The sequence below is a fragment of the Amphibalanus amphitrite genome, unplaced genomic scaffold (genome assembly GCF_019059575.1).
Source record: "Amphibalanus amphitrite isolate SeventyFive unplaced genomic scaffold, NRLGWU_Aamphi_draft 000000F_arrow, whole genome shotgun sequence".
Taxonomy (NCBI): domain Eukaryota; kingdom Metazoa; phylum Arthropoda; class Thecostraca; order Balanomorpha; family Balanidae; genus Amphibalanus; species Amphibalanus amphitrite.
The window spans coordinates 2,268,491-2,292,356 of NW_024881498.1; the positions used below are offsets into that span (position 1 = coordinate 2,268,491).

General features: G+C 48.1%; 1 protein-coding gene across 2 annotated transcripts in view; it reads right to left on the reverse strand.

Moving 5' to 3' along the window:
* Positions 1 to 1,850: 1,850 nt before the first annotated feature.
* LOC122383378 (major facilitator superfamily domain-containing protein 6-like) overlaps positions 1,851 to 23,866 on the reverse strand; it is a 47,665-nt gene continuing 25,649 nt past the window's right edge. Inside the window, exons 3-13 of one of the 2 annotated variants that reach the window (XM_043370133.1) lie at positions 20,715 to 20,888; positions 17,948 to 18,373; positions 16,992 to 17,132; positions 16,363 to 16,518; positions 15,789 to 15,902; positions 12,159 to 12,255; positions 7,679 to 7,837; positions 6,589 to 6,719; positions 4,485 to 4,632; positions 4,004 to 4,218; positions 1,851 to 3,441 (exon numbers count right to left, since the gene is read on the reverse strand). In XM_043370133.1, the coding sequence (XP_043226068.1) occupies positions 3,319 to 3,441; positions 4,004 to 4,218; positions 4,485 to 4,632; positions 6,589 to 6,719; positions 7,679 to 7,837; positions 12,159 to 12,255; positions 15,789 to 15,902; positions 16,363 to 16,518; positions 16,992 to 17,132; positions 17,948 to 18,373; positions 20,715 to 20,888 (1,884 nt within the window). In that variant the 3' untranslated portion in view covers positions 1,851 to 3,318. The remainder of the gene's footprint in view (positions 3,442 to 4,003; positions 4,219 to 4,484; positions 4,633 to 6,588; positions 6,720 to 7,678; positions 7,838 to 12,158; positions 12,256 to 15,788; positions 15,903 to 16,362; positions 16,519 to 16,991; positions 17,133 to 17,947; positions 18,374 to 20,714; positions 20,889 to 23,866) is intronic. The other variant, XM_043370941.1, reaches the window with a different exon arrangement.

Below are 23,866 nucleotides of genomic sequence, written 5' to 3' on the forward strand. Positions count from 1 at the left end.
TATGTTATCTGAAAGAGCAGACAATTTTCTGCAAGTTATCTATTACGTGTTTTTCGCTAAATCTTTTGCTTTTTTCACAAAAGCGTAAAATGTCCCCCCATGTCTCCGCAGCCTCCCTGCCGCCGGCCGCCGCGCGGTCGCGGTAGTGTAGTGGTTAGCGTGCCCGCGCAGTATTCCAAAGGTCCCGAGTTCGAATCTATGCGGTGCGGAACTTTAATTGCAATTCCAAGCTGAATATACGCACATCCATAATAAATTATTATTCGTATAGCTAAACTGTCACCAAGCTATCCATATAAATTGACTTCACCCAAAATATCGGCAAGATTCTATTGAAATATAAATTCAAATATGGCGGCTTGGACTGCCGCGTGCTTTAGGCTCCGCCCATTGCTCCGCCCACATGCGTGACGTCATTCGTGTTAGTGGACACACGCGGAGATAGGGGACGACACGGGCCTGACACTAACCCAGCCAATTCTTGGCACACATGAGACCAGTAAAACGCCTTTTGGGGCGATCGACGGAGCGAGTGAGAGGATGGGCCTTGCACGTGCGAAATTGCGAGGGGGTACCTCCAACTAACTGATGGACTGCACCCTACCAACCGGTCTCTAGCGATGTGCCAAATTTGAGCGCAATCAGCCTAGCCGTTCTCGAGATCTGGAAGCGGCACCCTGCACGTGCGCACGTGCAAATGGGTCGCAACTGACTTTTGCACGGCACCCTACTAATCGGTCCCTAACCATATACCAAATTTCAGTGCAATCGGTTCAGCCGTTCTCGAGATCTAAAATCGACTCCTGTACGTGTGCACGTGCAGCAGCACCCCAATTGTGGCACATGGATATGCGTTGCCTAGTGGGTGCCTACCTACATGCCAACTTTCAGCGCAATCGGCCCAGTAGTTACCGAGATATTGCAACTTTTACAAAACTGACATCTCTTCGTTTTGCACGTGGCACGTGCAAAAGGGGTCACCCACATGCATCGGGAATAGTCCAATACTTAGTAGAAGGAATGCAGGTACCATATAAAAATTACCGCTTGTAAATCGGTCAAGTGGTTGCTGAGATATAGGCGTGGCAAAAGCGTGACCACGGCCGGCCGGCCGGCCGCTCATATTCAGAAATTTCCGTTATTCTACGTAAAGGTCTGGCTACACTATGCGTTTTCTGGGTGCGTTTTTTGCGGGTTTGCGTTTTTTGCGTATTATCGTTAAAGAAAAAAATATAGATAATATAAATTTTACATTAGTTATATACAAAAATTAATATAAAACTTATATCACCTAAAATGTGATATAAACATCACAAAAACGTAATATAGTTAGTTATTTTTCTATAAAGATATTACGCAAAACACGCAAACCCGTAAAAAACGCACGCAGAAAACGCATAGTGTAGCCAGGCTTTAAGACTCCGCTCGCTTCGCTCGCTCCGAAATTATCGTCAGTAAATCTGGGAACTTTCTTCGGATTGAAAAAGTAGGTAGTACCTGCATGTGTATGGGGCGTTTTAACCCGCACTCCTTTGAGAAATTCCCAGACCCTACCACCCGTGGGAGGGGGAGGGGGTGTCGACCTCCCATCCCCAAGATATCAGAAAGCTACCTACTGATTTTCAAAACTCAAACGGTGTTTGCTAGCCCCACCGGGGATCTATCATGTGAGTAAATTTCGCTGAGCCAGGTCAACTGATGACGTCACAGATTTGGTCAAAGATCTAAAAAGAGCCCGGATATCTAAAAAGAGCCCGATCACAATCTGGCTATCAGTCCGGAGCCGCTCTAGCCGCGTGCCCGGCGGCCCCGTACTCCATCGCTGGCTCCCCGGCTGGCAACACGGACTCTGCTCCATCTAGAATGTATTGTTCGTCCAAACCAACACGGGAGCTAGTCCATGGCACACAGTCCTCAACTAGCGGTGAAGGTCAAACGTATTTAATTTCACGTTTATTGATATTCTGATCACGTCAAAATTTGTTCTGCTGACATCTGAACCTTTAATGTCAATAACTTATCAACAGGGACACCGCGCTGACACTAGGATAAACTTAGACATCACGCAGTGCCGAAATCGAGATATCTTTGGTTCTTTGAGCGTGACTGCACGTATTGGCTCCGGCTGTGTTTCTGAGCCGAGTTTGAGCCGGTGCCCGGTGCCTGGGGTGGGTGGGTGGGTGGCGGCCCCGGCCCTGCTCCGCCATGAGCTGCCGTTATTGCTGTACGTGCTGCACGTGACGCCTCGTCAGACCGGCAGAGTCTGGACGGCCGGGGCCTCGCCGGCTGCAGGAATGGACCGAAACGGGCCGGCGGGCGGCACCTCACCTTTCGCCTCGCAGCCACCTACACTTGCCGACGGGCTTCACAATAACAGAACATTCATCCATTCAGACGCAAGTACCAGCATATATCTATGCACTGACGCGCAACAGATGTTCCCGCCCGCTCCGAACATGGCAGCAGATTCTCAGTGTACCCCCCCCCCCTCTGACCAGACCACAGAACGTACGAGTACAAAGGCAGGGACAGGGTGGCTCGGGCGCTACTCGCCTGGAACGGCTACAGCCGCCTGCTCAGAAGGCGATGTCTTGCAAAGCCTTCGGAAATTAAACACGGATGCGAGCCTACCGTACACATCGTACTTACACAGGGATACAAGCTCTCCGGGCGGGTCTACGTGCGATGCTGCAGACCTGCGTCAACATTTACTCTACCACGACCGCTTCGAGTAATAAATACATCACACTTGTTATGATATTGACAAAAGCAAGGACCACCACACGACGAATACATTGATCTGCGCAGAGCTGCGCGCCTCAGACCGTCTGGGCGCGCTGCCGCACCGCCCAGCGTCCCTGGGCACTGGGCCGCGCCCTCCAGGGCAGGGTGTCGATCGGGGCTACCGGCCTCCGGCGCGCCCGCTGAGAACTGCTTGTAGCTGTTTTCACCGCTGAGTGGTATAGCAGGCATGGCAGACCCATACCGGGCTTCGGGAATGTTTATTGTTTACTGTTCAGAGTTCAGACATGTGCCTCTCGTACTTTCATCTCATTCCTAGACGTCTATGTACCTCTGCATATGAGCAAATATACAGTAGACACGGTATAAGGAGTCATATGACTCGAGCTGTCAACCGGAGAAGACTAATCAATGTGTGGTGTGGTTTTCCAAAGCTACCGCTGTGAGATCTATAGCGCATGTCGCCCGGTGCGGCAGCTGTATCGCCGCGGGGTGCACGGGCAGCCTGTGGTGGAGCGTTGCACCAGCGCGTTTCACTCCGCTGCCGCTGCCGCGGCGGCGACGGCTGCGGCGGCTCTACCAGGCGTAGGCGGCGGCGGCGGCGCTCTCGGGCTGCGGCGCGTGGTAGATCAGCTGCGGCTGCGGCGCCTTCACCACCATGCCGTCCCGCAGCTGCCGGTTGTACGTGTCCGTGAACTCCTGTCCGGAGAGCAGACGGGCACACGGTCATCGAGCCGGCTGGCCACCGCATGGGCACCATTTGGTGCGCAAGTCACAAATATACCACACAAAGGCGTTGTAAATTTTTCCTAAAAACTACAGATTTTCGCTGCAGGCTGCTGATTTACAGGCGTAAGCCAGATGGGGGCTGGTTAGAGTTTATTAGGCCGAAGTTCTGCCATATAGCGGATGAAACGTTGCGCTGTCGTTGAGTTTTTGACGGCAAAGGTCAGCTGAGTCCATGTTCGTCCTAGAATGAAGAGCTGTCTATTTCAATATAGCAATTGATAGCTGCACCGTTCTTTCATTTTTAGTTCATAGTTCGTCCATAGCCGTCACCTGACAGCTGTTGCTCCACTCTTCACAATTATCAACACATGATCCCATATAATGCGGAAATGGCACACTACTGGAAAAAATGAGACTATAAGCTCCATTAGAACCGCGCGTCCCACGCACACACATACACCGGCGCCCCGGCTCCCATCCCGTTTGTAGGTATGGACATTGGACAGCCCGGCGCTGCCGGCCGCGCGCTCACCTTGAAGTTTCGGCGCGTGAAGGAGCAGTCGGCCGGCTCGTCGGCGTACTTTTCCGTGGCGATGGCATCCAGACGGAGCTTCTCCTCGTTGTTGTTGAGCGGCAGGAACGGGTTGTGCGGGTTGGTTGTCTTCAGCGCGGCGTAGTTGTAGCCGCCGCCGTTGCCTCCGCCGCCTGTCCCGCTCATGTCTCCAGCAGTGAATGGGTTAGTGCCACCTAGAAAAAAGAAAACAGCGTGCTGGTTATGTTTCTTCGGGAATCGTATCCACATTCCACACAATGTCGTTTTCATATGGTGTATGCATCTACATAAGCGAGTAAAACGAAGACACTAGCGAAATGATTTGCTGTATCAAGCATCAAGATATTGCAGGTCACTGGGCAGTGCTGATATTAAAGCCATTTCAATAATGTCCTGGGGCGGTGCGGTGTGCATCTCTGTGGCTCTGTGGTGACTGGTGCGGACTGCGGGGCCGACTCACCCGGCGGCGCCAGCGTGCCGTCCTGGGCGCGGTAGTTGGTCGAGCCGTAGCCGGGCTCCTGGTCGTGCAGTCGGGACGAGGACAGCGCCCGCGGCATGGGGCTGGCCGGCACTCCGTGCGGCGCCAGCGCACCGCCCTCGTCGGCCATCTGTCGGCACGGCGCGGCCCTGAGGCGGACACCGGACACACACAGGGGCGGGCACAGGACACACACAGGGGCGGGCACAGGACACACACAGGGGACGGACACGGGACACACACAGGGGCGGACACAGGGCACACACAGCCCGGCCCTGAGGAGGACACACGGACAAACAGAGGTATAGTCGACTACAGAATGATGTTCCACTCCTCAGAAGCTATCAGTTGACCGGAGCGCTAAGTTGTGCCGTTTATCACGCAATTAAGCGTGTCGATTGTGAGCATTGGGACAAAGCTATAATTTGTGAACTCAGCCCGTGTGATGCGGCACAGCCTATCACTCCAGGCAAATAATTGCCAGTGAGAAGTGGAACATCATTCTCTTGTCGACTATACACACGGAGCCGACACAGGACACATACGGCGCGGACACACACGGCCCGGTCCTCAGCGCAGAGTGGACACACAAAACACGGCACGGCCGGAGTCCTGAGAATTTCTAAATAGTACTTTTCATTTAAGTGACGATCCCAACTTGACATTAGTTTTGAGTTGAGATAGCCAAATTGGGGTCCTTTGCTCGCAATTACCGGTTTGGGTACTCACAACATCGAGAAATGCCTTAAAAAGGAAATCGATAATTTCAAAGTCTGAAGCGCTCTAACTCAGAGGGGCTAATGCATTTGAATGCCCCCGCTGATTTTGTGACGTCTGTGCAGACTTAGCGATTTTTAAATCAGATACTAAACTTTGGTAAAAGGCGCACCCTAAAGCCCAAATTAGCAACAATAAGACCTTATTAAAAGACAATTGTCGCCGTGCTAGTATATGGTGCTACTTTGCGCGCAACATTTGTCGCACTTTTAAGAAACCAAATAATTGCTTCCAAGTCCTCTAAATTTTGATATTTTGAATTAACCCTCGCATGTGTAGAGGGGGGGGGGGGGGTCGGATGGACCCCATGGGGGGTCGGATGGACCCCCATGGTTTTTCGCGAATAACTCGCGCAAAAAGCGGCCGATTGCGACGAAACTTTCAGTACCCTTGTATTGACCAATTTTACACCTACCCTGAAATTTTCATGACCCTGACCCAAATAACCTTTGACCTGTGACCTCTTTTCCGATACCATGTTTGACCGGAATCGCGATGTCGCGTACTGTCGGCTCGCATTAGCCGCGCGTTTGCAAGCTTTTCGTGGTTTCAAACGTTCAACATGTCATTTGATGCTGCTCCCCTCAAGGTCACCTGACGGTCAGGTCAGGTCATTGACCTTTGGTGACCTCGGTTCACTTTTTCGAGTTTTACATGTTTCTAGGCTAGTTTTTGGAGCTGAATTCGAATTTAGCAACCATTTGAACATTTAAGAAGTAGTTTTGGTGACTTCGTAACATGTCACGAAGCTGTCAGAGGCGGTTGACACGTACTACGAATACCCGTCACGACGCCTACTGGTTGACCTGACCTGACCTGACCCGACCTGGTCTTAATGCTTAAAGACATCATCTGTGATCAAAACTAACACGATATTCGTGATCAGCACCCCGAAAAACCCCTTAGCAGCCACACTTTACGACTTTCTAACAGGTCCCGATTTTTCCGACTTTGGGTCATTGACCTGGCTTGGAAGGTCAACCAATGACCTAGGACCTTAAAATTGGGTATTATCGGCTTCCTCTCGTCACGGCAACACGCTCGTTTTTTTCCGCAAGCTCTAGCTCAATCAGGGGCCAAACGGCAAAGGGGGGGGGGTGTCTAACCCCCCCCCCCCCCCGACACATTAGAAGCTGGCAAACGCCGCACACATGCGAGGGTTAAGAGACCATTCTGACAAAAATTGGCGCTTGCGCTGAAATGTCTATTCTCAAAATTTCCAGCTGGTTGGACAAGAACTGAAGAAATTATCACCGAAAAAGGGTATTATGGGGTCTGAAATGCATGTAGCTAACTGCATACAGCTTACCTGACGAGGGTCCTCGCTTGGGTCCAGATTGGTTTGGAAGCCGGTGTCTTTCTTGTAGTAGTTAATAAACACAAACAGTGCCAGCACCAGCAGCGACAGGAAGCCGTAGATCCGGAACGTGACCTGGGAGCCTGTGGAGCGACAGCACGTGGCAGGAGCCGGTCAGCGGGACCGGCCTGCAGCACTGCCAGCTAACGGCACCGCGAGGGACCGGCCAACAACACCTCCCTGCGGCACTGCCTGCATAAAGGCACCGGGAGGGACCGGCCAACAACACCTCCCTGCGGCACTGCCTGCTAAAGGCACCGGGAGGGACCGGCCAACAACACCTCCCTGCAGCACTGCCTGCTAAAGGCACCGGGAGGGACCGGCCAACAACACCTCCCTGCGGCACTGACTCAGAACCTGCTAACGGCACCGGGAGGGACCGGCCAACAACACCTCCCTGCGGCACTGTCTCAGAGCCTGCTAAAGGCACCAGGGGGACCGGCCAACAACACCTCCCTGCGGTACCGCCACAGCGACATGGGAGCCTAAATGGTAACCTATGGTAAACCTATGGTAAAGGCAAAAGGCATTTTCACGACGGGTTGTATAGCAAGTGCACCAAACTTGACAAAATCTAACCACATCTCTTTTATCTTCATATCATGAATATCTTTCAGTGTTTTATTTCAAACAATGTTATGTTTGAGGCTTAAAAAATAAGATATATACCTAAGCATCTAGTGCAATGTAAGTTGAACACTACTAACAACCAACTACATGTGAGCCTTATTTGACCAAATCGCATCAATTGCGATTAATTGTGTGCCAGATAACTGTCGTGAAAACGGCTAATTTCTATTTGTGGGTTTCGTAGGTGACTGCAGGGGCCTTCTAACCACTTTCGGCCCCTGACAGGGCCCTGCCTGACAGACGGGTGTGTTGTACACAGTACCATGCACATCTCACATTTGTGCAAACTGTGTTGTAGCAGGTGCGGCATGCATATTGACCTCAATGTTGTGGGTTTCGGTCAGTGCCTGCGGGTGTGCGTGTCACCCTGACAGACGGCAGGGGCCGCGCAGTCGCCGTCCCGTGGCCTCACCTATGTAGTTGATCATGATGCCGCCGAAGATGGCGCCGCTGCCCTTTCCGAGCGCGTGCTGGATCACCTGCAGCACGCCCTGCGCCGACTGTCGGTTCTCTGGCACGGCATGGTTCAGGTACGACACGCACGCCGCCCACGTGGACGCGTGCGTGATTCCTGGCAAACAAGCAGCCGTTGCCAGCGTGAGCAGCGGTGCCCTACCGTGACAACGCTAAACCAAATGTCTTGACACATCAATCCGCACCGTCTAGGCTGCCTGTGAGACAAAGTCATGCAATATGTGGAAAGCCGTATCCGTTAATCATCTGCATACAGTGGCAGATCCAGGGGGGCAAAATGGGCATTTGCCCCCCAAACGGCATAATTTTAACATTATGCCTAGGGACGAGGCATGCAAAGAATCGATAAATTGTTATGGTTTGCCCCCCCCCCCCCCCAACTCTGAGCTGGATCCGCCTCTGTCTGCATATATTCGTAATAGGGTACTGACTGCAAAAATTCCCGTCCGACGTCCGGACTCATTCCAGCTTCGAATGAGCAGAACGCATCACATTACACCACAGTCAAATTAAACAGTTTCAGCTGGGTAGACTGCACCGCATTACACCAGAGTCAAATAACCAGTATCAATTGTAGTTACAAAATATGAACTAGTATTGTATCGTGAGTTCATGAACCTCCACGAATCAAACTATCAAAACATTTACATTACAAAACGCTACAAAACAGGCGTACCGGTTTCTTCTATTGACTTCTTCAGCGCCGTTGTATCGAAACACATCTTTCCACATCAGCCCCTTATTTCGATACAACGGCGCTGAAGAAGTCAATAGACGTAAATGTTTTGATAGTTTGATTCGTGGAGATTCATGAACTCTCGATACAAAACAGTATCAAGTAGACTGTACCGCATTGCACCAGTCAGGTGGAACTCTGCTGCAATGCAAGCTCTTTTGAGTGTTTTCTTGCTTCAACAGATAGAAAGGGTGAGAAGAAAATGTCAAAGCCGTTGACGAAAAAGAAGAAAATGTAATTGTGCATACAAAGGAGTTGAGAGCACGATGAGCAAAACGGCACAAGCCGATAAGGTGCAGAAAAAGTCAATAAAAGAATATCGTTATAGGTACCTACTTATATCGTGCATACATAAGTTTCCCGATCAGAGATAAATAGGTAAGTGAAACCATAAAGACCATAAAGCAGAGAAAGAAAGCCTAAGGCAAACAACTTCGGAAACAGGTGTTCATTATTTATCACACTATTTTATTCAATTAACCTTTCAAATTACATAACTAATGCATTTAAATAGCCAAGGCATGCAGGGGCAGTGGCGGTGCAGGGGCCAGGCGATGCAATTAGCCCAGCCCCACCCGATACTGAACTGAAACGGGACCGAGATTTGTATTGAACTTCGTAACCCGCGCCCCGTTGGAGTATTTCCGTACCCGAGCACCAGTGATGGTGGTGGTGGTGGGGGGGGGGGGCATTTAGCCCCGCCGCTCGGAAGATCTCGGAAAGCTATACCGACCGATTTTCAAAATTCGTACCGCATTCGAACTCGCACCACATGAACTACCAGAAAAGCAGGCGAAATTTCACTTCTAGGTCACTGACGATAACGCCACAGGTCAGGTCAAAGTAAGAATATCGACATGTTAGCATGTTCACACTTCGGGCTCTGACCACCGCTAGACAAGTGACAACGAGTCCACTTTTGGTTTAGACATTTCTAAATGCAAATTGAAGATACAATCAGGGTACCGATTCGAAATCGTACTTGGCATGCTTCAGCTAAAAACTAGGTCACGCTAGGTTATAAAAGGCCATGGGAGTTTTAAGGTATGCATATCATCGACACATGTTTACGGTTTAATTTGGCGATATACTTCAGCGACAATGTCGTCCATGCCGTTCAAAGTCATTTTAAGCCCGTAAATGTGAAGGTCAAGTCACGGTCATGTCGTAAAAAGTCACATTTTTCAAGCTGAATTTTCTGTACCAAAAAAAGTTCCTATCGGACCCAGTTTGAGCTTAGAGGCACGATGGTGCTGTTTTTGTGCAAGATTCCTTTACTACTCAGGTTGGTTCACTAGGGAAATAAAGGCGCCGTGGTGACGTCACCAGAGGAAATCCTTCACGTTCAAATGAAGGGGTCATTTGAATTGGTGATTTTGGCTCGATATAGTCCTATTTTTTAGTTTCAGCTCCATTTATCGTAATGAGGCGAACTCATTGTCACGTTGGTACAACTTTTGATGACACATAATCCTTGTTTTTTCTCCAGCTCGCTCGAAAGATGATGAAATTTGCATGCATGCCCATGGGTGAAGGGAGATTCTACCGCCGTGGTGACGTCACGGTAAAGGGATTCTGGAGCTCGTGAACGGGGGCTGGTTTTTGTGTGGTTACTGAAAAGTACATTGAACATTTTGACAATGGTGAAAAAAGACTACGGTAAAATGTAAAAACGGATAACTTTCCCGTTTCTGAAGCTATTTGGCTTCGATTTTCTTGGATGCTTCATCTGTACGTGTTTTATCATATATATCTAACATATCCAAGTTTTTTAACAATAGGTCAATATTAAAGTCGAAATTGCAAAAAATGGCATATATAATTTTCCTAAATTCCAAAATACCAAAATCTGAGGCTGTATCTTGATAGGTTGCATTTGAATCTACAATCAGACAATCACCTCACGCAACAAAAAGAGCGCTAGCTTGAAAACTGGTCTCTTGAGAGCGATTGAAGTAGAGCCATGTCTTGCATTAAAAATGACCGAATATGAAGTCACTCTGTAGTCATTTCCGGTCGTTCTGTTGAGGTCTTAATATTTTTTTCAGGATGTGCACTGTGCATAATTGTTGCCGAAAAGTGTATGCAAACTTTGGTGGCCCAATTGGCCTTCGTTTAGAAGGTATGAGGAATGGCGTTTTTTCGGACGCCGCGCCGGTGAAAACAGGGCGCCGGAGGGCATATTAGTCACATGACATTTGGAACTTCTCCCCCTAACGTGGGCCTTCTACATACAAAACGTCACGTGTGAATTTCACGAACCTTGATCAAATCGCCCCAGGCGCCCTGTTTTCACCGTCGTCCGTTTTTTCGCCCCATCCCCGCAACGGGGCGCGGGGTAGAGTCATGATGTTTTGACCAGTTTTGACAAGAATCTGGCCCGATCTTACCAATGCCGTAAATAGGATTTGGCAGCACTGGCCGGAGTTTGCTGCACTGATATCAACTTTATCCTTTTTATTTACATAGCTAATCTTTTCCTTCCAATGATTTTGACAGTGTGAGTGATTATGAATGTTGCCTGAACGAATGAATGAGTGAATGTGGAATAGTTCTGAATGGTACCAAATGCCGTGAATGCGTATTCACGGCATCTGGTAAGATTGGGCCTTGGTTTTGACATGCAACCCGCTCCCCACTAACTAGGGGGGCTATTCATAGCTCCCTTCTCGTTGTTCTGCAATAACTTAAAACCTGCTTGGCGTATCGACGCAAAACTTTCAGTACCTTTGGTTGCATCAATTTGACATCTTGTGTCAAAACCAGAACTTCGTACTTACCATAGTTCGGCCGGAAATGACGTCAAAGTGACGTCATGTTCGGCCGATTCCGATGCAAAACATTGAGCTACGGCAATGGCTCTCAAGAGGTCAGTTTTCAAGCTATCCAATTGATTTGCATGAGAGGACTCAAAATCCACGAGGCTACCAAACTGTTATCTCGTATTTTCAAATTTATAAAAATTTTGAAAATAATTTAAATATATTTAAAATCAAATGACATCTTTGTCTTCTTCTATAAGATTTTACTTTTCAAAAAACTTTATGTGATAGAACAAATACCGGTGATTTACTCTAGAAAGTTTGAGCCCGATATCTTCAAAAATAGCCAAGTTATATGCATTATATGTAGTCAAAATTATGTACACTATTATAAATTTGTCAAATCACTTTTTCAGTACGTTTTTTTACATCGTACGTCAATATATTTCTGAGCTTAAGCTGCATCCGATATACCTTCTTTGTTGAAAAATTTCAACTTAAAAATTTGACCCTTTTCACCTGAAAGTGACCTGACCTCAGCTATATTCAGCTGAAAATGACCTCGAATGACACAGACAACACTGATTTTGAAATATCTCGCCTAAATAGACCATAAAACATGTGTCACATGACCGATGCAGAGCCCTAATTGTGAACAAGCCAAACATGGATATTTTTTATTATGGCATGACCTGTGACGTCAACGTTGACATCGAACTCAATGAAATTAGGTTTTCTTTCGACAATTTTTCCGGGGGTATCAGACACCGTTTGAATTTTGACAACCGGCCCAGTAGTTTCGGAGTTAGGAGGATGGGGAAGGGGTGCTATGAATAGCCCCCAACCCCTGGAAGGGCGCGTTATACACAGACCCCAGTGGGGAGCGGGTTAAACTGATTTGGGGATTGTCACTTTCTTACCTTGGATGAGTTCAAATGGCAGCACCCACCAGGGGTTCGTCAGCCAGGAGATGTAGAGAAATCGCAGAACGTTGGCCGTCAATCCCAAACAGAGAATCTGTCGAGTGTTATTTGCTGGTTACTTCTTTCAGTCATGGCGAATAATTTGTTATCTCTTATTACCTAACTAGGGGAAGCGGGGGGAACACCGCCACTGTGGGAAGCACCGCCACCCCATCTGGCGGTGCTTAGGTATAGGTTCATCATAGGTATAGGAAAGTATGAAATGTGAAGTGTAAAATTCCGTTATTTCCTATTAACCCATTAATGACCAAGCATATAAATACGGCGATATTTGATATTTCGAATGGTGTTCCGATGGTTTTCGACGTCACTGATTCCAGCTGTGGCATTGGTTTTACCCTAAAAAATTTCGAACTTGGTGAAAAATTATGTTCCCATTTGGGAACATTGGGCACAAATGGGGGGTAAGAGGCGTATGCAGTATGCGGATAGAAACGAAGAAAGCAACAGTAGAAACACATATTATACAACGTTTTAAAGAAGGGCTTTTTCTTCTTTTTGACCTTGTCACTATCCACAATGAGATCGTGGTCTCACTTCACTGATCGACCCTTGTCAACACACATTTTTGACACCCAAAGTCGTTTTATTCTACTCTTACGGTAGAGCGAGACATTTAGAACGATAAATCAGAAGCCAGCGACACCAGTTTTCCATCCATCACCAAAGTGTCTCACCTGTCGAAGCGAGACATCATCTCAAGCCTGTGTCGCGCCCGTTGCTCGGGATTAGTCAGCAGTGTCAGAGCATCAGTGTATACTACATATGCGTCTGCAGTGCCAGCCCCGTGGCGGCAGCCTAGGTGTGGTAGTTCTGGCTGCAGTGGTTATGCAGTCGTACTTGGCAGATGCTACACATTGTACGCGTATTTTTTTGACACAGCTTGCAGCGGCCTTGAGTGGCAGCCGGGACGATGAAGTGGTTTTGTGCAGTCCGGGAGACCGCCGTCACCCGGCCGCTGCTGGGTCCTGGTCCGCTGTCGGTGACGTTTGGCGGTCATGGCTCTTGCCTCGGTATTTTAGGAGCTCCAAAGCGACCTCGCGAGTGAACACCAGCTGGTCCACACTTCTCCCGGTGCAGCTGCGGTACATGGGCCAGCTGGCTACTCTCAGTAGACCGAATGCGTTGGTGACGAGCGTACCGTACCATTTCTTCATTTCTTCCACCGGATCACAGGCCTGTAAGCCGCCACCGCTCCGTCCACTAGGTCTACGCCACCCATGTACTGGTTATATTCGTATATGTATGAGGTTCGGCTGCTTGACCGTCACCTTTTTTCTTTTCGTCACCCGACCAGCGCTGCATGTCTTTGAGTGGGCTGATGCCCGAGTGATTTGTGACCACTGTCACTGCCCTGTTGTCTCTCCACTTCACGGCCAGCACCCCGTTAGTGGATTGGTACCAATGCTGTCCCCTGGGCGCCTTTTCAGCAGTTTTGTTGTCAGGCAGGGGACACTTCTTCAGCCTGTTGTCGCGCACAGTGCCCGTTGCTCGGATGCCTCTTTGACGGAGAGCTACCATCAAGGCATACGACGAGAAGTAATTGTCAAAGAACACATGATGCAAGGCAGGCGTCTGAAGACATTCCAGGAGCCGAAGAACGACATCTCCGCCCAGCCCAAGAGACTCGCACCCTGCTCTGCCCTCACCTGGCCCAGCGTTCTTGACTCGTCGATACCAATGACCCTACTCCATTCGCTGACATTGGCGCCGACGGATATAACACTGGACTAGACGACGCTCTATCATCCGAGCATCAGTAACGTGAGCGATACTGTCACTTGACACACCGGGTGTAGGACCTAGCGTGAGAGCAGAACCAGCCAGAGAGGACGTGCAAATTGAGTCAGTGGAAATTGAAAACAAGTGAGAGTGAGAGAAAGAGAGGGAGGGAGGAAATGGGAAATGGAGAGAGAGAGAGAGAGAGAGAGAGAGAGAGAGAGAGAGAGAGAGAGAGAGAGAGAGAGAGAGAGATGAGAGAGCGCGAGGAGAGAGAAAAAGAGCTTCGCTTTTGCCTTCCAATGTCAGTCCATTATGAGCTGACATACCAGTGGATGTGCCCAATGTTCCCATTTGGGAACATCCAAATTTTGGAAGCCCCCGACGCTTTTGTGGTGAAGCATTTCTTTTGATATTTCTCCCGTACAATTGGAACTTATTGTTGAAGCATTACTGGAAATTATAAGGAAATCTATCAAGAAATCGATTTTAAGGAAATTATTTTCTTGATGAAGGTACAGTGTGGCAAAAAAGGGCTATTTCAAAAATCAAGAGAGGTGCTTTATAAGGGTGAAATTCAAGTTTTTTAGGCTGCTAAATTTTGTTCAGGGCTTCAGATGCCAGAACCAATATTCATAATCGCTGTGCAATCCCAGGATCAGAGCCTAGAGCCAAAATTGTCGATGTTCCCAAATGGGAACATTGGGCACTAATGGGTTAACCGCACGAAGGTAAGCGTCTTCTGATTTGTGTTCCGGTGTTTCAGTGTAATCGAAGCTCAATGTGGACATTTAAAGAAAAATGCACATTCTCTTATAAAAATTCGATGAGTTGGGAGCACTTTTGAATGTCTTTAAGTAGAGACTCATTTTGATTTACTTGATTACAACGAAAAATAACTGATCGGCTTTGTCCAGTAAGATAGGTTTGCTTGAACCGTGTAGTACATTCTTGCCGCTAGCGATTTTTGCTTGTGATCGCTTATTGGGGAACACCGCCACCCCGTGACGGTGTTACCCCAATTGAGGTTGCGGTGTTTCCTGTTCGTAGCGTGATAAGTGATGAAACTCCGAAGACACGCTTTATTTATGTTCGTAGATGTTCCTAAGTCGGGAATAAGCAGCTTATTTGATTTTTTTACTTTATATTTTTCATGCATCCCGACCAAGCACTTGCCAGCTGTATAAAACTGGCAAACAGCTGATGAACCTATACCTATTTAGGTGTCCATTACCGATTATTTGCGAAAATTACCACTTACCGACAGGAAACTCATCGCACGCGATCTCTGAACAATTAAAAGCTTTCGTAGGAATGGGTTGGGTTAACATCAACACCGGTGGCGGGGTTACCCACACAATTTGTAGGCGGCAAATATGCAAGGTATTTTTAAAAGTCGTGATACATGAAAACCTTTTAGGAGCATGCAAAATAAGTACCTAAAACACGTGAGAAAATGTTTAAATATTGTAACCAAGACAATAACTACCAAGAGACTTCACACATATTCTCTCATTTTGGCGAAAAGCTTAGGGGGGCGGTGTTACCCCCGCTTCCCCTATACTCTAGTGATGCAAAGCAAGTTAATTGACAAACATTTTACACATCGTTAAATGCAACGAAACTTAAATTATCATTTTCAATTAAATGTTTTGAAGCTTCTGAACATCTAATCTATGATACAGTGGGCTCGAATGAAGCCAGAAAAGATCCATGAACAGTTTCGATCCTCATGGTTCATTGGTTCTTCCACTTATGCTCCCAGACTTCCAGCACTAAAAGTTATATTTATATTCTCGTACAATGGTTTTATATAACTACATTCTTTCATGTGCTTGCATGTCATACCTTAACGTGACCGTATTGGTTGATGAGACGGAAGCAGAAAAAGTAGGCGAAGATCTCAGAGATGTGGTTTATAATAGAGGCGATACCAAAAACGGTGGGAGTGCCACCAAAGTCCTGAAACACATTAAGATGTCGTTTGCGGGGGACAGTGGACACACACTTAACTCAAAAATATTTTTAAGTGAAATTAAAGAATAAAGATATTCAGATTGAGTAGGTACCTATTTAACATAGCAGTTACAAGTTAGGATATTATTTGGGATAGCCTTGCTTATCAATGCAGGAGGCTTGCTTATTTTTCGGAATGTCCTCGCCTATTTATGACATCTTAGATCAACTACTGATTATTTTACGCTTATTGTCCGTGAAAACATAAGATAGTCATGCTACTTTCTGCTGCCAATTATGCTTGCTTCCTAAACATTCATTTATGTATGACAAAACATCAAACACACCAAGCCTCTCTTTTGATTTTTTCCGTAGGCTCAAAAGTCGCAGTGCCTCAACTCAAGGGTGTTCGGCACCCAGTCTCAATAAGCTGGCACGCCAACTCCAATGATTGTCGAGCTCCCACCTGGAGGTGCCAGAACAAAAAGGCGAAGATCAGGCCCATGCCGATGCCCATCCACCAGGAGATGAAGAGGAAGGCCATACAGCGCACGTTCTTGAGCTTGTTGAAGACGATGGTCCACTCGGGAGTCTTCATCATGGTGTTTGCGAACACCCGACTCTGCAGGGACAGCGGCAGTGGGCAGACGTGGCAGTGGCTGTTTCACATCTATGTCATCGGCCAGCTGCCAAATGCAGGTGTGCATGGAACGAGACCAGGGTAGGTACAATGGACACTGGACACCCCTCCGCACAGCTTACCAGCGGCACTGGAAACGAGAAAATCGACCACCAAAGTTCCCTCAATCCAAATGTTGTTTCGATTTTCCAGCTTAGTTATGAAGGTACCCCGAGTAGAAAATGAAGTAACAGCGCCACAGCAACATCAGCATTCATTAATAGCAGAACCATAATAACACAGTTCTTTTATTGCCAGTTGTTTTGTATTGAACACTATTAATTAGCGTAGCGTAATCCTGCCAATTTTCATATTCAAATCGACTTGTCAGTTAGTGCATCAGCCAGTATGTGTGTCGTGGTCGTCTTAACCGGCAGCTTATTACAGCCGGCAGACACCCGGACTGTGCCGCGCACCTTTAGCTGCGGCAGGCTCTTCATGGCCTCGCGGATGGCGTCCCTCTGCGACTGCTGCGGCTCCGGCTGCGGCTTCTGCCAGTCCTTGACGGGAGGCAGCGAGGCCTCGTACTTCTCCTCGGCCGTGGGCTCCTTCTCCGGCTGTGCAGCGACCAACGGCAGCCGGCGTCAGTCACACCAGCACAGCGGCCAACGGCAGCCGGCGTGGCGTCAGTCACACCAACGCAGCGACCAACGGCAGCCGGCGTCAGTCACACCAACGCAGCCACCCCAACGACAGCCACAACAACACACAAACGCAGCCACTCCAACACACCAACGACAGCCACACCAGCGACAACCAACCGACAACCAACGCAGTCACTCCAACGACAGTTATCTCAACACACCAACGCAGCCAACCCAACACACCAACGCACCCACACGAACGTCAGCCACCCCAACGACAGCCACACCAACACACCAACACACCAACACACCAACACACCTACGACAGCCACACCAACACACCAACACACCAACGCAGCCACACCAAGGCAGCCACACCAACACACCAACGACAGCCACTTCAACGACAGCCACTACACCAGCGAAAGGCACACCAACGACGACCACCTCAAGACACCAACGACAGCCACACCAACACAGCCACCCCAACACACCAACGCAGCCACTCCAACGCCAGCCGGCATCAGCCATGCCCCACTGCCCGGCTCCGTATTGGTTAGGCTGTCGGCTACACCCGACAGCTCAACATCTCACAACATTGCCGGCTGCCGTACGCTAAATATTACAAATGGCTAATTGTTGTCATCACTGGGCGCACTGGTCTCATGCGAAAACTATTGAATACCTAACCTTTGTTTTCGTTTATTAACCAAGTGGGGGAGTGCATCATGGCATTAGTTTTGCGATGCGTTAAAAAGCGCCGCGTCTGTGTTACAGGCCGCCTTTACCTGCTCCTCCTGTGAGTAGTCGAACTTGAACTGGGTGGCGATGATCAGCGCGCAGCCCATCAGCACGGAGAAGGTGGCGAAGCAGATGGTGTAGTTGCGCTCGCCGGCGTGCGGCGTGCACGGGTGCCGGGTGAACGAGGTGCTGTGGTCCAGCGCTATGCCCACAAAGAACATGGCCAGTCCCCAGCCGATGGAGCCGAACATGCGCTGCCTGCCGTAGTGGTCCGTGTCGTCGCCCAGGTAGGTGAGCACCACAGAGTCGGCCAGGGTGATGGCCGGCGCCGAGAAAAACTCGCCCAGCGTCACCAGCAGGAACGTCAGAAAAAACACCTTCTGGATGTCCTTGACGTTGTAGGCGATGCTAGAGAAGGGCGGCGCGCGCAACGTCTCGTGCTTGCTCTTGTCGTAGTTGGCGACGAACGTCATCTGAAATAAAGTAAGAACACAAAGCGCGGTTTAATTCAGTCTCTACTGATGGCCAACTATAGCGTATAAATGCACGTTGCATATCGCATATATCTCCCCTTCGTCCGGCCATTTAGCATAAGTGCACGAGCTACAGAATCAAAAGTGGTTCCAAAAGAACGATCTTTACCAGACGATTCCAAAGTAACTAAAAATTTTGACTTCAGGTCGATTTTCAAGGTCAGAGGTCAAGGTCATAGACAAAAACCGGCCCATGCGTAGTGAACTCAAAGTAAGTGTTGCAGAGGAAGGCAGGATGCATAAAACCGGCTAAAAAGGGTGTGAAACGAAAGAAGATAATATGAAGATTCCGATGAGGTGCTCAGTGTTAAAAGTCAGGGTTACGCCTAAATTGTCCCCAAACTTAACACTTGTTCGTATATCTTGCATACTAAATTCTAATATGTCTTGAAATGTTTTGAAGCTTTCCATGCCTCTCTTTGTGGTTCATCTTAGCTATAAGGCTGCTCCAAGGTCATAGTCACGGAAGAGAATCCTTGCCAGAGGCTATTTCACTGGTTCAATTCAGCCATAATAAAAAATAGCAATCTTGCAATCCCGAGAAAGCCGATGCCAGATTCGTGATCAACGGCTGCGAATACATCATAAACCACGTTATGTGTCAAGGTCAAGCAAAGGTCATTCGAGGTCATATGAGTTCAGCATGAAACTTGACCTCTTCCAAACAAAATATGTGTCATTCGACTCGGCCTCACAAGACAAATGCGTTGCTTCCACTGTCATATGTCTATTACCATTTTTGCTGAAGTTATTTGCAAAAGCCAAAACTCCAGCTCGGAGTCGTTGACCTGACCTCAGGTCACCAAAATTATGTTTGGATTCATTCCTTAGGTCAACCACTACAAAATCTCGCTGGTAAAAGAGATACCCTCGGCCCGGCGCGGTTAGCGCCGAGCATCGGCCCGGTGTGGGTTAATTTTTGCCTGCTACGCCCGAAGTCGCTAAAAGTCGCAAACAAGGACTGACGGATCTTGTATTGCAATGTTTCCTTGACATGTAGCGCGAGTTCCGCAGCGGAACTTTTGGGTACTTTTTTAAAAGTCTTTTTTTGTTTGTCTTCAAATACGTGAAATTATCTTTTCGTCTTTACATCTTTGCGGTACAAATACATCATAACCAAGTGACACTGCGCCATTATTTTCGGCTAGGAAATGTTGTTCAGGCACGGAGCTACCGTTTGGTATATATAAATGTGCAATTCCTCCTTACAGTGTGATTGTTTTCGTGGAGCAAAGATACGTTTCCGAGAAGTGCGGAAGACGGATCCGGTTGAAACGATTCACAAGTTCGTGTTTAAACTGAGTTTTCATCGCCATGAAATACCAACCGCGTTGATAAATGAAAGCCAAAGCAAGGTAGGGTAGTTAAAAGGATCATTTATTTTAAAACATGATGGTATAGGTTTTATTACACTTCAACAAATTCTTGTTTTTTGTTTTGCCCATGTCGTGCTAGATGTGCCATTCCGCTCAGTGTGTGTTGGGAGCACTGATCATGCACAGCGAGAGCCGCCATGGACCATGGACCGCGGCCCGCGCCAACCGGCGTCCCAAGCCGACCGGTGGCACTCCGCTCCAGCTCAGTGGCTGCTGTCGTCAATAACTGCAGTAAAGAACGGAATCCGTATCGATTTTGTCACTTGGTGCTAAATTTAGACGCGGCATATGCGGTTCGCATGGTGATAAGTATTTATCGAAACTTATAATAAATCTCGTCCGCTGAACATCCGGCGACTGTCCGGTGACTCACCTCTCCCGGCGACTGTCCCATGACTCACCTCTCCCGGCGACTGTCCGATCACCTCTCTGGGCGACTGTCCGATGACTGACCTCTCCCGGCGACTGTTCGGCGACTGTCCGATGACTGACCTCTCTGGGCGACTGTCCCGCGACTGTCCCGTGACTCACCACTCTGGGTGACTGTCCGCTGACTCACCTCTCTGGGCGACTGTCCGGTGACTCACCTCTCTGGGCGACTGTCCGGAGACTGTCCCATGACTCACCTCTCTGGGCGACTGTCCGGCGACTGTCCCATGACTCACCTCTCTGGGCGACTGTCCGCTGACTCACCTCTCTGGGCGACTGTCCGGTGACTCACCTCTCTGGGCGACTGTCCGGCGACTGTCCGATGACTGTCCCATGACTCACCTCTCCCGGCGACTGTCCGTTGGCTCACCTCTCCCGGCGACTGTTCGGCGACTGTCCGATGACTCACCTCTCTGGGCGACTGTCCGATGACTGTCCGATAACTCACCTCTCTGGGCGACTGTCCGATAACTCACCTCTCTGGGCGACTGTCCGGCGATGTGGTCCACGGTGATCTCGCGGCGTCGGCGGCTGAGGCTGTCCCGGTCGGCGGCGCCCGTGTCGTCCACCAGATGCAGGGCGAACGGCACCTCGTCGGAGCCCGCCGGCTCCGGGCCATCCCACGCCGAGGCCACGCTGCGCTTGTACACCTTTGGCCAGAGCACATACACAGACTCACATGGGATGGCATGATCGTTGGGCATCGAGCACCTATACCAATACCAGAGTGGATTGAAAACATCAAAAACAGCAACAACATTGAACAGCGACATGTCAAACCAATAACGGTAAATGGAAGTGAAATTAATTGATTTTTCTCGCAATGATGACTGTATAGTTTATGACTGTTTTCACAAGATCGAAGTTTGGACCATCATCTGTTCGAGCGTAATAGAACAGTATATGAGAATAGCGACACATCTGGTAAACGCTAGAACCAGCAGGACGGTGCCGGTATCTACTGCGATACGTTAAACTTTCGGTTAATATTATCGCCGGTGAACCGGGAGAGAGGCAAGAACGGGTGGTGGGTCCACAAGTAATTTCATAAATCTTGCTCAAATGCTTGAATGGACAGATTCACAGAGCAGGAACACATCCTAAGCAGAGCTTGTTGACACTTGCCTTAACCAAATACAGGTATGTACCAACTCAGGTACGGGGTAGACGAATATCACCTTATCGTTTGTAGCGCTTTTGTTGTTTTGAATTTCTGCATATAAAAAGATCCTTTAATAATTCATATAAACCAAATTTTAAAATAATGCAAAAAAGTTGAATTATTCGTGATTGGGCTAGAATAATCATTTCTTACACACCGAAACGAAAGATCCATTGGTCAAAGACACGAGGATAAATCGTAATGAACCATTCGTGGCAAGAAGAGTTGATCTTTCCCCGCCCGGGAAAAGATCACTTGTTTCTGAGTTTATAGAATTAAAGAATTAGAGAATTTATAGCAACTAATAGTGTGTAAGAAATATATAATCATGCATGGGTCTGCCGGGAAGAAGAAAAATTATCAGCACTTGTGCCATCTTTTCACGAAAATATCACCCCACTCGTGCTGATAATTTTTCATATTCCCCCGGCAGACCCATGCATAATTATATATATATATATATATATATATATATATATATATATATATATATATATATATATATATATATATCCTCCATAGTGAATCTCCAAGTCCTATTTAACCTATTTCGGAGTCTTTCCTTAGATTAACGGAAATTTCTGAGTCTGAGCGGCCGGCCGTGCGGACGCTTTTGCGAGGCTTACATATGTTACAGGGAGTATGCGATTTCAGTTAGTTTGCAACGACCCTAGGGTGGTTGTAACCTCCCTGAACGATCAGTTTGTTTGCAACGACCCTAGGGACGTTACAAAATAACTGCTCGTTCCGGGACGTTGTAACGAAACTAGGGTCGTTGCAACCTCCCTAGTTAGTATGCAACGAACCTAGGGTTGTTACAAAATAACTAGGGAGCTTAAGAATTCATCGAATCTTGTTCCACAGGAGGGCCGTCAACAATCTTGTCCAATGAAAATCTTGTTCAATCTAGTTCAGTTAAAAAGAAAAGAAAAACAAAAATTGAACATTCAGCTCAGGAGTATTTTTACGACGGCCATCTAAGTACACATTTTGTACAGATTAGGTGCACATTTAGTGCAGATTTGTTCAAATTAGATGTGCATTCGCCAGGAAGCCCTTTGTAAAAACGGCTATTAGCCGTTTTCACGACGGCCATCTGGTACACATTTGGTGCACATCTGGTACAGATCAGGTGCAGATTTGGTCAAATCAGGTTCACTGTGTCTCTTAGCAGCTATCAGCTAGGGTTGCACTAATTGCTTATATGCCTCCTTTGTCATATTATCAGAGAGCATCATCGATTAAAACACTGAAATAAACATAAAATGAAGATATTTGCTGCAAAAGAAATTGTGTGCAGATTTGGTCAAATCAGGTGCATTCGCCGGATAGCCCGTCGTGAAAACGGCTATTATCCTCTCGTTTCCAGTCTTTTTGTGATTGTAAACGTTCAAACATGTGGAATGATTGTGGTCCCATGCATTATGGTGGGTGTCAAGGTCACGTAAAGGTCACGTCAAGGTCATTGACCTTTGATGACCTTAGTTCACTTCTTCTGGATTCATTTATTTTTCGGCTAGTTTTTTTAACTGATTTCGAATTTAGCACACATTTGAACATTTTCGAAGTAATTTTGCCGCCTTCGTACCATGTCACGAAGCTGTCAGTGGTGGTTGACACCTACTATGGACAGCTAGCAAGACGCCTACTGGTTGACCTGACCTGACCTGACCCGGCCTGGCCTAAAAACATCAAGACATCATCGATGATCAAAGCTAACATGAAATTCGTGATCAGCGCCTCGAAGAACCTCGCAACAGCCAACAACCTAACTCTCCAAAGTTTTAACAGGTCCCGATTTTCCCGACTTTTGAGTCACTGACCTGACCTGGAAGATCAACCAATAACCTAGCCCCGCCCTGTGCGTTTGCGGCTAGCAAAACACAAATAAGGGCGAGAGTTAACCCCGCCGGACCTGTTGGTTTTCTACATACGCGCCGGCTGGGGGGAGGGTTGGTACGACCCCCTCGTCGTTTTTCGCCCTTGATGGAGTTAGAGCGTCGCAGAAAAAACGAGCGTGTGTGACGGTAGGAGACGCAGCAACTAGTACCCGATTTTAAGGTCTCAGATCAACCGGTGACCTCTGAGGTCAGGTCAAGTGGCCCAAGGTACGGGTTCAGTTTTTGATAAATAACTTCTTTAAAAAACAGTCGCAGAGCGCGATTTTAGCATCAACGTGCTCGCCTTGTTCAGGCGCGTCGAATGATATACTTTTTGTTCGGGTGAGGTCAACTTGAGGTGTTGACCTCGGGTCAAGGTCAGGTCAGAGACCCCTAGGTCGCGAACTTGGTCAAAGGAGGTCATATTGCATATTATTCGATTCTGCAGGTCTTCCTCAGTCCATTGGTGACTTGACCGACTCGCTAGCTCAGTTTGATCGGGACTTATTGACGAAAAGCTCGTATGACCCAAGTGACGTCATAAATGACGTCACGCAACGTCAACAATGCAAAATTGAAGCGCTTG